The 15,732-nt window shown below is 41.1% G+C and overlaps 1 protein-coding gene across 1 annotated transcript in view; it reads right to left on the bottom strand.

Moving 5' to 3' along the window:
• The window catches only part of Mfsd14b (major facilitator superfamily domain containing 14B), a 50,898-nt gene that overhangs the window by 24,598 nt on the left and 10,568 nt on the right, over positions 1 to 15,732 (bottom strand). The window contains exon 2 of the mRNA XM_070033260.1: positions 8,993 to 9,088. Within this exon, the coding sequence (XP_069889361.1) occupies positions 8,993 to 9,088 (96 nt within the window). The remainder of the gene's footprint in view (positions 1 to 8,992; positions 9,089 to 15,732) is intronic.

Here is a 15,732-nt window from a genome sequence, read left to right as displayed (position 1 = left end):
ATGCCAGCCCAGACAGGAAAATCTTTGAGACTCATCTCCAATTAGCCAACAAAAAGCCACAAGTGGAGGTGTGGCTCAAGTGGTAGAATGCTACCCTTGAGTGAAAAAAGCTAAGGGAGAGCACCTTGGCACTGAGTTCAAACCCCAATATCACAAATAAAGCAGAAAATAGCTGAAGGTATGGCTCAAGTAGCAGGAAATAACAGTCTCATGAGGACTTTTCTGCCTGGGCTGGCTTCAAACCATGCTCCTTAGATCAGATCTTAGCCTCCTGAGTAGTTGGGATTACAGGTGTGAGCCTGTAAAATGTAAGAGTATTTGTCTATCACTTAAAAAAAAGTTGCCTCTTTTTTTTTTTTGGTCCGTCGTGGGGCCTGAACTCTGGGCCTGGGTGCTGTCCCTCAGCTCTTCAGCTCAAGGCTAGTGGCTCTACCATTCGAGCTGCAGCACCACTTCTGACTTTTTCTGCTTATGTGGTACTGAGGAATTGAACCCAGGGCCTCATGCATGCAAGGCAAGCACTCTACCACTAAGCCACCTTCCCAACCCACAAAAAAGTTTTGAAAGGGGCTGGGAAGGTGGCTTAGTGGTAGAATGCTTGCCTAGCATGCATGAAGCCCTGGGTGCGCATTCCTCAGTACCACATAAACAGAAAAAGACTGAAGTGGAAGTGGCACTGTGACTCACATGGTGGAGTGCTAGAACTGTTTATGAGTACAAAGAAGTTAAATATCTGCACATATGTAAATACAAACACACATACAAAGCTGTGTTCTTCCACTTTCACAGAAGGAAAGTTTGTATAACATTGCTGGAAAACCAAGAATAATGTAACTGTAGGCACTTCTAGATTACCCAAAGTAGAGGGGCATCTGACAACAGAAACTCATAGACTTGAAGAAAAGTAATGTTTGAGGTGAAAGAGGCCTTTGAAAAAGTAAGTTTCCAGATCCCAGGAAGAACTTGTTGAACTTAAGAGGATTAGGGGAAACAACCATAAATGAATGCAGTATTAAAAGGTCACAAAATTAATTTTCTGGTATCTTGCTCTCAAAGCTGCTGACTTTTGTATTTGGCCACAAGACAACAATCACAAGCCTTATTTTTTTCTCCCTCCCCTCCCCTCCTATCTACCTCCTCCCCTGTGTGTTTGTGTATGTACATATTATATGCTCCACTCTTAGGGTTTGAACTCAGGACCTTAAGTTTTCACTGGGCTTCTTTGCTCCAAAGCATCTGTTTCCAGCTTATTTTCTAGTTAATTGGAGATAGGAGTTTCATGGATTTTCCTGCCCTGGACTGGCTTCGAACCTTGATCCTCAGAGATCTCAGCCTCCTCAGTAGCTAGGCAAGAGCCACCAACATCCAGCTCATAAGCCTTGTTTTCTTTTTTATTTATTTTTTGTTTGTTTTTTTGGGGTCCGGTTGTGGGGCCTGAACTCTGGGCCTGGGTGCTGTCCTCAGCTCTTAAGCTCAAGGCTAGCACGCTACCACTTGAGTCATAGCACCACTTCTGGCTTTTTTTTTTTTTCTGCTTATGTGGTGCTGAGGAATCGAACCCAGGACCTCATGAATGCAAGGCAAGTGCTCTACCACTGAGCCACCTTCTCAGCCCCAAGCCTTGTTTTCTTTTTCTTCTTTTTTTGCCTGTCCTGGGGCTTAAACTCAGGGCCTGAGCACTGTCCCTGAGCTTCTTTTTACTCAAGTAGCACTCTACCACTTGAGCCACAGCGCCACTTCCAGCTTTTTCTGTTTATGTGGTCTTAGGTGTATATTTCAGTATTCAGAATTACTAAGCTTAAAGTTTTAGACAATTTTAACTTCCACTTTACAGTAAGCATGAATCACAAGCCTGTAATTAATAACTGTTTTGTTTTCTTGAAAGACAAAAAGAAAGAGGAAGGAAAGGAGGGAGGAAGGGAAGAAGGAAGGAAGAAAGAAAGGAAACATGGTGGTACTGGGGCTTAAAACTGGCACTGTACCACTTGAGCCACAGCTCCACTTAGTTTTTTGGTGGTTAATTGAAGATAATAGGGTCATGGACTTCTCTGGGCTATGATTCTCGATCTCAGCCTACTGAGTAGCTAGGATTACAGGTATGACCCACCAGTATCCAGCTTATAATTTTTACTTGGCATTTATAGTTTCTCTATAGTATTTTATTTATTTTTGGGTTGGTCGTGAAGCCTAAACTCTGGGCCTGAGTGCTATCCCTCAGCTCTTCAGCTCAAGGCTAGCACTCTACCACTTGAGCTGCAGCCCCACTTCTGGCTTTTTCTGCTTATATGGTACTGAGGAATTGAACCCAGGGCTTCATGCATTCAAGGCAAGCACTCTACCACTGAGCCACATTCCCAGCGCATAAGCCTTGTTTTCTGAAGTGAGACTATTTTTAATAGCTGTCTTCCCATCAGATAGAATGAGTGCCAGAAGGCAGGATAATTATATACTAAAACTGCTGAAAAGACTATAGAAAATGCACACCAAAATGTTTTTCATTTTGTTTTTTTTGTTGTTGGTCAAGGAGCTTGAACGCTGGGCCTGGGCGCTGTCCCTCAGCTCTTCAGCTCAAGGTTAATGTTCTACCACTTGAGCCACTTCCAGTTTTTTTTTTTTTTTTTTCCCCTACCATCCCCACTTCCAGTTTTTTGGAAGTCGAGATAAGAGTCTCATGGACTGACAGGACGTTCCTGCCTGGGCTGGCTTTGAACCATGATCCTCAGATCTGAGCCTTCTCAGAGCTAGGATTACAGGTGTGAGCCACTGGCACCTGGCTACCAAAATGTTTTATATGACAAATTTTAGGACAAGATGATCCACCAATAACTTATATTTCCAGTTCATATAATTTTATTGTTGATTAGATCTTAAGGAACTTGTTTGTCTGATACACAAGTATTCATGACAGACTACAACATACAGTAACAATGAAACAAAAGTAATGCCAAGCAAAGATCACTGAATCTGTTTTGGTAAATGTTCCTTACTGCATAACAGCCAGCTATACAGGAGAAAGCAAATTTAACAAATAGTATTGACATATTACAGATACTTAGTGAAGGTAGACATCTAATTTTAATAATTATCATGTACATAAACCAGCAAATTCTGGGCAATAGCAACAAGAAAACTACCAAAATCAATGAGTCTTGTGATTCCATAAAACAAAATATCATGTGACTATACATAGGCCATTTACTTCCTTTCCATATGAGGCAAATTAGTCTACAAAGTATCTGAATAATGTCTAGTATTGTCCTATCCCATGGCAGGCACTCTAACTACTGAAAAGAAACAATGATTAAGTGAAGGAGACAGGATGGCTGGCCAATAAAACAACCAAGGAGCAGACAAGACAAAGTATGTTCACTGAATGAAGGAATGAATGAGCACATTATCTTGAGAATCAATTGGGAGGAAGAGATGAAAGAACTGAATGTGGCAGCAGGGTGTTGGAATTTTTCATATCATCACCTGATAAGGACTTGTGGGAAATGCTGAATTTCTCAATCTACTACGATTTCAAAAGAAAATCTCTAAGTCTTAAGAAATGAAATCCTATTATTATTTTTTTTTTATTTGTGGGTCATGGGACTTGAACTTTGGGCCTGGGTGCTGTCCCTTGACTCTTCAGCTCAAAGCTAGTGCTCTACCACTTGAGCCAAAGCACCACTTCAGGTTTTGTGAGTGGTTTATTGGAGATAAGAGTCTCATGGACTTTCCTGCCTAGGCTGGCTTCGAACTGTGATCCTCAGATCTCAGCCTCCCGAGTAGCTAGGATTACAGATGTGAGCCACCAGGACAGCCTGGCTGAAATCCTATTATTTTTAAGTAATTGTACAGCAGGGTTTCAATTCAACAAATAAGTTGGTAAGATCAATGCCGCCTTCTACAGTTTGAAATTCTTTATTCATAAGCACATTAAGTATATCTTGTTTGACTAGAGAGTATAATGTCAGCCGGGGACTTAAAATAAGGAAGGAGGTAATTTTTAAATTTTAACTTAATTTTCTTTTATATTTTTGTGCTGAGACTGTGGCTTGAACTCATGACTTCTCACTTTCACTTGGATTTTTGGTCAATCATCAAGGCTGACACTCTACCATTTAAGCCACATATCCACTCCCACCTTTTGCTTGTTTATTGGAGATAAAAGTCTCATGGACTTTTCTGTCTGTTCTGGCTTCAAACTTGGATCCTCAGCTCTCAACTTCCCGAGTAGCTGGGATTGTAGGTGACAATCACCAGCGCCAGGCAGAAAAAAAGGTCATTTTAAAGCAGAAACTCCTTTTTCTCTACTACTACTATTACTACTACTACTACACTATCACCACAAAACTACTACTAGAAGGCTACAGTGTGAGGCAAATTTTATAAACTTGCTTTTGTGCATTAGAGACCTTTCCAATAGTGTTTAATGAACAAACTAAAATGTTAAGCTAGGCCAAGGCCGTATAATAAAGGCAAGAAATCTCATGGAGAAAAATGTACATGGTAAGCTGCTTTGCACTGTTCCAAATAGATCCTAATTATTGCCAGAATGAGGGCTAGTCAGACTAAACAAAATATTAATAGATACTTGATGCTTTGGATTTCCAAAGAATCAACAGTGGTCTATTTGTGCTGTGTTTTTATTTCACCTTAATGGAAGCAAGAAAACGATGTCCACTGTTTTATAGTAAAGGAAAACCAACAGCACACATGTATTATCTGTCACATAAGATGTCAAGTACAAGAAACTGAGCAAGAGCAAACTCCAACATGAAAAGAAGAAAAATGACCTACAGCTCTGAAGAAATAGCCCTAATCATGTTCCTTCTTTGACAAGGGGCCAAACATTATCACTTTTCTGTCCAACTATAAAAAGACAACAGGGAAAAAAATTAGACAAGAAAATAGCAGATATTAGGAAAACGTGTTTTCTTCAAAATGGAGGATGAGTAAAAAATTGAATCAGTTTAGCACTCTGGTGAGAAGTATAAAGAAGGGTTAAAAAGTGAAGGACAGTAAGCTTAATTTAGTAACTCCAAAGAGGCCCAGGAAAAGAGAATGAGCACATCTACCAACTCAGCCACTTCTTAATCATTTTACAAAATGATGCTAGCAACTCGGTCCTCATACTTGTTTTTTTTTGGCCAGTCCTTGGGCTTGAACTCAAGATCCTGGACCTGTCCCTGAGTTTCTTCTTTTTTTTTTTTTTGTCGGTCGTGGGGCTTGAACTCTGGGCCTGAGCGTTGTCCCTTAGCTCTTCAGCTCAAGGCGAGCACTCTACCACTTGAGCTACAGCGCCACTTCCGGTTTTCTGGTGGTTTTATTGGAGATAGGAGTCTCACGGTCTCTCCTGCCCGGGCTGGCTTTGAACCGTGATCCTCAGATCTCAGCCTCCTGAGTAGCTAGGATTACAGGCGTGAGCCACCAGCGCCCGGCTCCCTGAGTTTCTTCTGCTCAAGGCTAGCACTCTACCACTTGAACCACAGCACCACTTCTGGCCTTTTCTGTTTATGTGGTACTGAGGAACTGAACCCAAGGCTTCATGCATGCTAGGCAAGCACTCTATCACTAAGTTACATTCCCAGCCCTAGACCTTCACCTTAACCAAATTTATGCACGCACATAATTGCTTAGAAACCACAAAAACACTGTCACAGCACTTCAGGTTGCTGCAAAATGCATTCCAGTGTCTACCATGGGGCACAGAAAACATTACAACTTACCTACTTTGGGAAGTTAGAAGGAAGGTACATCAGTGTTTGGGGGGGGGCATTAAAATTAATTTACTATTTAAAACAAATAAGGAACCACTAGAACACATCCCACCAGAAAGATACTACAGTGATCCTTTACCTACCATAGAAGTTAGATTTGAGACCCCTGCAATAGGTAAAAATCTGTGAAGTAGCAGCGTTAGTCGTCTCTCTCTGTATTATGGTTCACTTATCGCTACTTTGTGGATTTTCACTTATTGCAGGGGTCTCTGGAACATAGCTCCTGCGACAGGTAAGGAATCAACAGGTAAGGGATTACCGTTTATGATTTTCTTTTAAAAAACATGTGATACAATGAAACTGCAATAAGTAAACTGTGATATAGAGAGGGACAACTGTATTTGAAACACTTCATTTTGTAATGTAAAACTGAGGGGGAGTGGGAGAGATAGTAAGAGGACAAGAACCAACAATGCTAAAAACAAAAAACAGCTGGGTGCTGGTGGCTCATGCCTGTAATCCTAGCTACACAAGAGACTAAGATCTGAGGATCATGGTTCAAAGCCAGCCCGGGCAGGAAACTCTGTGAGACTCTTTTTTTTTTTTTTTTGTCGGTCATGGGGCTTGAACTCTGGGCCTGGGCGCTGTCCTTCAGCTCTTCAGCTCAAGGCAAGCGCTCTACCACTTGAGCTACAGCGCCACTTCCGGTTTTCTGGTGATTATTGGAGATAGGAGTCTCACAGTCTTTCCTGCCCGGGCTGGCTTTGAACCGTGATCCTCAGATCTCAGCCTCCTGAGTAGCCAGGATTACAGGCGTGAGCCACCAGCGCCTGGCTTCTGTGAGACTCTTATCTCCGATAAACCACTCAGAAAATTGGAAGAGGTGCTATGGCTCAAGTAGTAGAGCACTAGCTTTGAGCTAAAGAGCGCAGGGAAAGTGCCCAGGCCCAGCATTCAAGCCCTACAACCGACAAAACAAAAAACAAAAGTCCAATTATTAGGAGAATTTGGCCACAGTGTATCATATGGAAATACAGCTATAATACCCCCTCATATTACAAATGTGTGGTAATCTAACTTTTTTTAAAGTTATTGAAATGAGTGGTCTGATCCACCTTATTTGTTCTAGAAAATAAACTATCAAAAACAAAGTTAGGGCTGGGCATGTGGCTTAGTGGTAGAGTGTTTGCCTTGCATGAATGAAGCCCTGGGTTTGATTCCTCAGTACCACATAAACAGAAAAAAGCTAGAAGTGGGGCTGTGGCTCAAGTAGTAGAGTGCTAGCCTTGAGTAAAACAAGTTCAAGGACAGTACCTACACTCTGAGTTCAAGCCCCAGGACTGGCAACACACACCCACACACCCCATCCCAAAGTACACACACCCACACACCCCATCCCAAAGTACACTCTCTCTCTCTCTCTCTCTCTCTCTCTCTCTCTCCCATCCCAAAGTTAAACACGGTCATACAGGCTTATAATCCTAGCTCTTGGGAGTCCCAAGGATCATGGCCAAGTTCCAGGCCAGCCAAACACCCAGAAATAACAAGTGTTGGCAAGTAAAGGAAAAATGTAGAACCCTTGTCTACAGTTGATAAAAATCTAAAATGGTATGTTCTCTTTGGAGTAAAGTTCAGTAGCTGTTCAAGAAATTGAAAATAGAATTATGCTATGATCCAGAAATCCAGTTCAATTCTGGGCACATTCCAAAAAGATTTCAATGTAAGGATGGAAAAGATATTTATACTCCCATGTTCACAGCAGCATTATTCACAAGCCATGGAAGGTAAAAGCAAATAAAGTGTTCCTTAGGAGGAAGAGATAAACAAAATGCAGCAAGGGGCTGGGAAGGTGGCTCAGTGGTAGAGTGCTTGCCTTGCATGCTCGAGGCCCTGGGTTCGATTCCTCAGCACCACATAAGCAAAAAGAAAAAAGCTGGAAGTGGCGCTGTGGCTCAAGTGGCAGAGTGCTAGCCTTGAGCTGAAGAGCTAAGGGACAGCGCCCAGACCCAGAGTTCAGGCCCCACGACCAGACCAAAAAAAAAAAAAAAATGCAGCAAATGTATATAATGCGGTATTTTTTATTATCCATCTTTAAAAACAAAAGAGGGGCAAGAATGTGGCTCAGTGGTAGGTAGTCCTTACCTAGCACATGCATGAAACCCTAGGTTTCATTCCTCAGTACCACATAGACAGAAAAGGCTGGAAATGGCACTAAGGCTAAAGTAGTAGAGCGCTAGCCTTGAGCAAAACCAGCTCAGGGAAAGTGTCCAGGCCCTGAGTTCAAGCCCTAGGGCTGATGCAAAAAAAAAAAAAAAAAAAGAAAGAAACTTTGGGCCAGCCAGTGGCTCATACCCATAATTAGCTATGTAGGAGGCTGAGACCTGAAGACTGAGATGAAAGCTAGACTGGACAGGGAAAAAAAAAAATCCATGAAACTCTCATCTTTTAAATTAACCACCAAAAAGCTAGAAGTGCAGCTGTGGCTCAAGTGGTAGAATGCCTTGAGTTATAAAGCTAATGGGACAGTAACCAGGTCCCGAGTTAAAGCCCAGTACTGACACCAAAAACAAAGTCTCTATGAAAATTAAGTGTTGCGAGGTGGGGTGTTGGGAGGTGAGAGGGAAGGGATGGTAGGGGAAAAACAAAGGAGGAGCCAACAATGCTGGATAAGAAATGTACTTATTACCTTGCTCATGTAACTGTAACCCCTCTGTATAGTATTTTCACAATAAAAAAACTTATTAAAAAAAAGAAAATTAAGTGTTAAATTATTAGTAGGCCCTAAGTCCTCTAGTATTTTCTTTGGTACTTAGCTTTTCTCTAACCACACCATACATCAGATATCCAAGTTTTTAGATACTCAGTTTTCTCAATACAAAGTTTGAAGAAATGGTCACAGACAAGGTATCAGAAATATAGACATTCTTACAATTATTTGCTTTCATTGTTACAAAATATTTACCAATCTCTGACTTAGTGAAATCTTAAAGGCCACTAACATCCAAAGAAAGAACATATAACCTTTGACAATGTTTTATATTTCTTATAAGATATCTAAAAGGCTTTTCTAAATATATACAGTCCATTCATATAACAGCATCCCTAACACTGACTTCATGGGAGTGTAGTGCTACCTGTGAATACTTAAACAGGTAGGTGTTTTGTTCTAGGTGTTTCACAGACCAAACTGTGGAAACATCACACTTGAACATGTAGTCTTAAATCATTATCAAGAGCTACTCCCACATACATACCCAGACATATAAACCTAGATTAGCAATACTTACAGTCAACATTGGAGTTGTCAACAGGCCCCATGCAAAGAATTCAAGGAAGATGACAATAGCAGCATGGTAAACACTTGGTCGGCCAAAGCCTTGTAGCTAAAAAAGAAAGAAAGCTATTTTTAAAAAGAGGTAAAGAGACAGGAGTTGGTGCAGCATGGGGGCAAAGTTTTTTGTTTTTATTTTTGTTGTTGTTGTTGTTCCCAAGGTCCAGCCCAGTTCTACAGGGCTACTCTGCCAGTATACAGAGGGGCAACTGGAGAACAGGAAAAAGCCCTGTGCAATCTGCAGTTAAAGTAACTATTGATTTGTCTTCAGCTGTGTAAGTTTTGGGAAAAGCCACTTTTGGCTAACTTAGCAAATTCATGGTAATGTACCGTCTAGATGAAGGAGGGATGGCTAGGAGCACCATGTTACTCCTTGTGGAAGTTTCCTTTAGACCTACCCTTCATTACAGGTTCCCTAACTAAGCAAGTACGTCTTGGGAGTGTATATAATAGTAGAGAAGGGTAGATAAGCAGTCAAATCCTTCTATACATTTATAGAATTCAACTAATCCATAAGCAGTCTACAATGCTTCATATATAGAAAGAAAGGAACTCCATGTAAATTGATTAGGATTAGAAGACTGCTGGCCTTCCTTGGCTTTGCCCTAAATTGCAGCCTCAAGTTAGACACATCCTACAAGTTCTGAACCTCTGGTTTTCAATTAAAAACAAACACAGAAACAAACAAACCATTTAGTAGGCCAGGGAGTCCCAGGATGGAAAGCAGAATGTGACCAAAAAAATATGATTGTATTAAATGTGTAAGGTAACCTCAGAAAGGAGGTGGAGGAAAAAGTAATAATTCAAGTAATTTGGGGAATAGATTCTGTAAGACTTAAGACAAACTTTATTCAACAAACATTCCTCAGAGGGACACAATTAGACAATTATGAAACCATTAAACCTATAGACTGGAATCAACCAATTAGGAGATATTGGGGAGGGCTGATGATGAGAGCTAATGTTCTCACTGCTACAAGGGAAAGTTACAAATAAATAAGAGGATGCATGTTATACTGAGTTAGGGCTGAAGACATTTTTACAAGTTCCTTTGTAGCTGAACATATAGAAATATTTATAGCCAGGTGACAGTGGCTCACACCTGTAATACTAGCTACTCAGGAGACTGAGATTGAGGATCACGGCTTAAAATCACCTGGGCACAAAAGTCCATAAGACTCTTATGTTCAATTAACCACCAGAAAACTGGAAGTGGTACTGTGGCTCAAAGTTGTAGAGCTTTGAGCAAAAAGAGTTCAGGGATAGCGCGCAGGCCCTGAGTTCAAGCCCATGACTAATGGGGAAAAAAAGTATAGATGCCCATTATATAGACAGTCATTTCCTTATTCATCAGCTTAGGGAGTCTATAAAGTTTTGACACCTAAAGAACTTAATAGTGATATAAATATCTAGTATGAGGTCTTGGTTTCAAATATAATTCTCCAAGAAAAGGAACTCCTGAGGAATGACCAATTCTGAAACTGGGACAGGAAATATACACAAGAAGCCTAGAGTATCTTGCAGTGTCAAAATATAATCACTATGTATATGTACGTGTGTGTGTGTGTGTGTGTGTGTGTGTGTGTGTGTGTGTGTGTGTGTGTGTGTGTGTGTGTGTGTGTTTGTGTACATGCATGTGTGCACATTTCTGTCCTGGGGGTTGAACTCAGGGACTGGGGGTTGTCCTTAACTTCTTGCTCTACCACTTTAGTCACAGCTCTACTTGGGATTTTTGGAGGTCATTGATTAGAGACAAGAGTTTCACAGCTTTCCTTCCTGTCCCTGTGGCTTCAAACCAGATCTCAGCCTCCTGAGTAGCTAGGATTACAGGTGTGAGCCACCAGTGGCTGGCTAACACAGTGGAATTCTATATGTCCGTTAGAAAGAATGTCTTCTGCAGGAAGGACCTAGAACAAATTATATAAAATGAGGTAGGCCAAGTTCAGCAAGACAAACAGCACACATTTTCTTTATATGAGGAAACTAGATCTAAAACAAAACTGGTTATGACAACTTACATAGTGCTCTATGCATTTACACACAAATAGACTAAAAGAGGATACACTTAAGGGAGGAACCCAAAGGTGTAACTCTGAACATTTAAAATACCATTTATCAAATCAAATTCCAGCAAATGGAAATGTAAGTTTTGTTGTTTTTGGATTGTCTATGAAGGGGGACAAGTTGAGGGGGCACAGATGTGGAAGGATGAAGGGTAAACAAATGCAGTCATAGTATTCAACATACAGTGTGTGGAAGATTAACTATGTAACTTGTGACAGAGATGGGAGGGGGAAACTGGGGTAAAGTGAAAGGGTAACATTATCCAAAAAGAACTGTATGTCAGGTGCTGGTGACTCACGCCTATAACCCTCATTCATCCTAGTGCAAGCCCCAGGACAGACAAAAAAAAATTGTAATCATTACCTGACTTGTGAAATGATACAACACCTGTATTAACATCTTAAGTAACAAACAAAAAAAAAATTAAAGAATGGGAGAAGAGTGTATATGGCCAAAGCTTTAACATTTTTTTTTGGGGGGGGGGGGGCAGTTGTGGATCTGAACTCAGGACCTCATTCTTGCTAGCCATGCTCTTACCAGTCACCCAAACCTCCTTTCCTTTTTGGATGGGGTTTCAAGATCATCTTTGTCCAGTGCCAACCTGGGCTGGTGATCTTCCTAGCTGTATCTCTTACATCTCTGGAATTATATGTGTGTAACATCATGTCTGACTTTTGAGGTTTCACTAACTTTGGACAAGCTAGCCACAACCCTGATCCTCCTGCATGAACCACTACACCCAGTCTACTAGAACTGATTTCTCCTCCCCAGCTCCCAGGAACTAGGGTTTGAACTCAGAGCCACTTAAGCCACATTTCTCCATCTTTTTTCTTTTTCTGATGGTCTCTTGCTTTTGATTGGGCTGGACTCAGACATGAACCAAAAAATAAAAATAGTGAAAATAGTCAATTGCAAATAAACATTAAATGCATACTTCATGAAGTCTACTAAGTATCAGTTAAACGAAGGACAAATAGCAACAAAAGAAATGATCCTTGGGCTGGGAAGGTGGCTCAGTGGTAGAGCGCTTGCCTTGCATGCATGAGGGCCCTGGGCTTGATTCCTCAGCACCACATAAGCAAAAAGAAAAAAGCCGGAAGTGGCGCTGTGGCTCAAGTGGTAGAGCTAGCCTTGAGCCCAGAGTTCAGGCCCCACGACCAAATCCCCCCCCCAAAAAAAAAGAAAAAAAGAAAAAAAGAAAAAAGAAATGATCCTTGCTCCAGTTTCATGGAATATAACTAATGGAAATTGACACTCTGGTGGACAAGGATATAAGCTAGCAACAGTATTACAAAAGACAAGAGAAATACTCAAGCTAAAGTTACCTGAAAACACAGCAACAGACATGTCAAACTCTAATTGAAAAAAAAACCCTATTTGTTATATTTCTTCTCCTTTAAACAGAAACTATTATTATCCCCATTTTGTAGAAGGCCAAACTCAGATGCAGTGTTTAAGTAACTTGCTCAATTATATACAAATAAATGTCTGAGCTGGCATTCCAGCAAGACAGTCACATACCTCCAGAGTGTACACTAGTATCCATTATAATATGTTGCTTTTCTTAGAGCACCCATTCTCCACAAATAGAATTAGCACCTAAATGTGGCAAGCAGCCTCCACTACTCTTGTTGAAGAGGTAGCAGGAATGAGCTGTAGCCTGTTTGTATGTAAGCAAGTGCAGGCCTTCACTTGCCTACTCACCCTGTTCCTTACACTAAGAAGCATGGCCTGGCTACCGTGCATATGGGCAAAAGGGCACACACTCTTAATGCTTATGTTTCCTGACCTGACAACATGACCTCAGAAACACAGATGAACTAGGACAGAGCTTTTCTCACTCAGATCATCTGTTCTGTTTGCTGGAAAAAAGATAAAGCTGAAAGTGGCTGCTCCCCTTTGTCCCACACATGATCCTCAACTTAAAGATCAAAGTACATGGTAAACACCAGCAACTTGCCAGCATGGAAGCAAGTGAATTACTTCCCTATGATGTGCAATGCCTAGCTGCTCTGCCTCCCCTCCACAGCCTGAGTTCTCTCTCTCTACAGGTAGCCAAGGCTGAAGACAAATAATATGGTCGTTTCAGCTAGAGAATCATCAGCTGCTTTCTATGAGATAGGAATTTAAAGGGGGAGGACAGAGGGCAAAGTGGCAGTATATTATCAGTCCTAGATACAAAATTTTCCTTTAAGACATCTTATTTGAGAGAATATACTTAAAAAGTAATCAGTATGTAATCCTAACACTGTATTTAAAATTGAAGAATATAACCAGGTACCAGTGACCCTAGCTACTTAGGAGGCTGAGATCTGAGAGTCATGGTTTGAAAACAGTCCAAGCAGGAAAGTCCATGAGACTCTCATCTCCAATTAGCCACCAAAAAGCTGGAAGTTGAGCTGTGGTTCAAGTGCCAAAGCACTAGCCTTGAGGGAAAAAACAAAAACAAAGAACAGGGACAGTGCCTAGGCCCTGATCAAGCTCCAGGATGAGGGGAGGAGGATAGGGGCGCGGGTGGGGGGGGGGGGGAGGCAATGGAGAGAAAAAAGACAGCATACAAGAGAGAGCATGAGAGAGAGAATACTTAGAAATAGCTGCATATATACTCTTCAATGATGAAATACAAAGACGACTATTGCAAAGGATCACAAGTACAAGTTGAATATTTCTAAACCAAAGTACCACAGACTAGAAAACTATAAAGTTAGCTTTCTATTAATGTGACACAATACATCTAAAAAAAAGGAGGTGATTTTTTTTTTCTCCAATTTTAGAGGTTTCAGTTCATGATCAGTTGGCCTGTTGCATTTGGACCTGTGATGAGGCAGCACATTATGATGGAAGAGAACATGCTCCCTTCATGATGAGGCCAGGAGAAGTCCACAGTCCCAATTTTCCCTTCAAAGCCATGTCCGCAATAATCTACCTTCCTTCTATTAAGATCTACCTCCTACTAGTACCATGAACTAGGACTAACCTTTAATACCTAAGCATTCAAGAGCCAAACTATATATAATACTATACAAATATATTTTTAATGGACTAACACTGTCATGAGGCCAAGTTACACATATTTACCACATTTATAACAATAGTAACATATAGCTACTTCATAATTTTTTTTTGGTCAGTCATGGGGCTTGAACTCTGGGCCTGGGCACTGTCCCTATGCTCTTCAGCTCAAGGCCAGCACTCTACCACTTGAGCCACAGTGCCAGTTCTGATTTTCTAGTGGTTTGTTGGAGATAAGTCTCACGGACTTTCCTGCCTGGGCTTGCTTTGAACCATGATCCTCAGATCTCAGCTTCCTCAGTAGCTAGGATTACAGGTATGAGCCACTGGTGCCTGGCCTTCATAATTTTTAACAGTTTATTATTTCACCATATTGTCATACCACAATTGTTTCATCAAGTAACAATCTTTCACATTTACACATAATCAATGTATACATACCTTATAAATAATACTTCTGTAATTCTAAATGTTTCAGGATAAGTTCCTTGAAGTACAAGTGCCAGGTGTTAGCATATGAAGCCCTGGGTTCCATTCCTCAGTACCACATATACAGAAAAAGCTGAAAGTGGTGCTGTGGCTGAAGTGGTAGAAGAAGCAGAAGAAGCTCAGGGACAGTTCCTAGGCCCTAAGTGCAAGCCCTAGGACTGGCAATCCATCAGTCAATTAATCAATCAATCAATACCAAAAAGAAATATAGGAAATGAGATACAGAAAATGAAGAACAAAATGACAAATGAGTAGCCTTTCCTTACATAATTACTTAACTTTTTGGTGGTATTGGGTTAGAATTCAGAGCCTCTATCCTCAAGTATCTGGTCACAAGGAACTTACTATAATCTGTAGAATGGCTCGTTACAGCCAATAGCTTGCCTTCAAAACCAAGATGCTTAGAAAACCAAAAGAACTGGGTGTTGCAACCAGATAACCTAGGAAGAAATTTGGTCATACAAAACATGCTGAGATTTGGGCTGGGAAGGTAGCTCAGTGGTAGAGCGCTTGCCTTGCATGCATGAGGCCCTGGGTTCGATTCCTCAGCACCACATAAGAAAAAAACCGGAAGTGGCACTGTGGCTCAAGTGGTAGAGCGCTAGCCTTGAGCTGAAGAGCTGAGGGACAGCGCCCAGGCCCAGAGTTCAGGCCCCACGACCGGACCCAAAAAAAAAAAAAAAAAAAAAGAAAAAAGAAAATGGAGACCTCCCAGCTAAGAAAAGTCCAGGACCAGATGGTTTTACAGCGGAATTTTACAAGGCCTTCAAAGCAGAGCTCACACCAATTCTCCTCCAACTCTTCAATGAAATTGAAAGAGAAAGCTCACTACCGAACACATTCTATGAAGCCATCATAACCCTCATCCCAAAACCAGGCAGGGACTCATCAAAGAAAGAGAACTATAGACCCATTTCTTTGATGAACATTGATGCAAAACTTCTCAACAAAATTTTGGCCAACCGACTTCAACAATTCATCCAAAAAATCATACACCACGATCAAACAGGATTCATTTCAGGATGCAAAGCTGGTTCAATATACGCAAATCAATTAATATTATTCATCACATCAACAGGAGCAAGAACAAGAACCACATGGTTATCTCAATAGACGCAGAAAAAGCATTCG

This window comes from Dipodomys merriami, unplaced genomic scaffold (assembly GCF_024711535.1).
Source record: "Dipodomys merriami isolate MVZ:Mamm:240054 unplaced genomic scaffold, mDipMer1.0.p SCAF_22, whole genome shotgun sequence".
Classification (NCBI taxonomy): domain Eukaryota; kingdom Metazoa; phylum Chordata; class Mammalia; order Rodentia; family Heteromyidae; genus Dipodomys; species Dipodomys merriami.
Note: the sequence above shows the minus strand (reverse complement) of the source record. Positions and strands in the feature narration are given on the sequence as shown.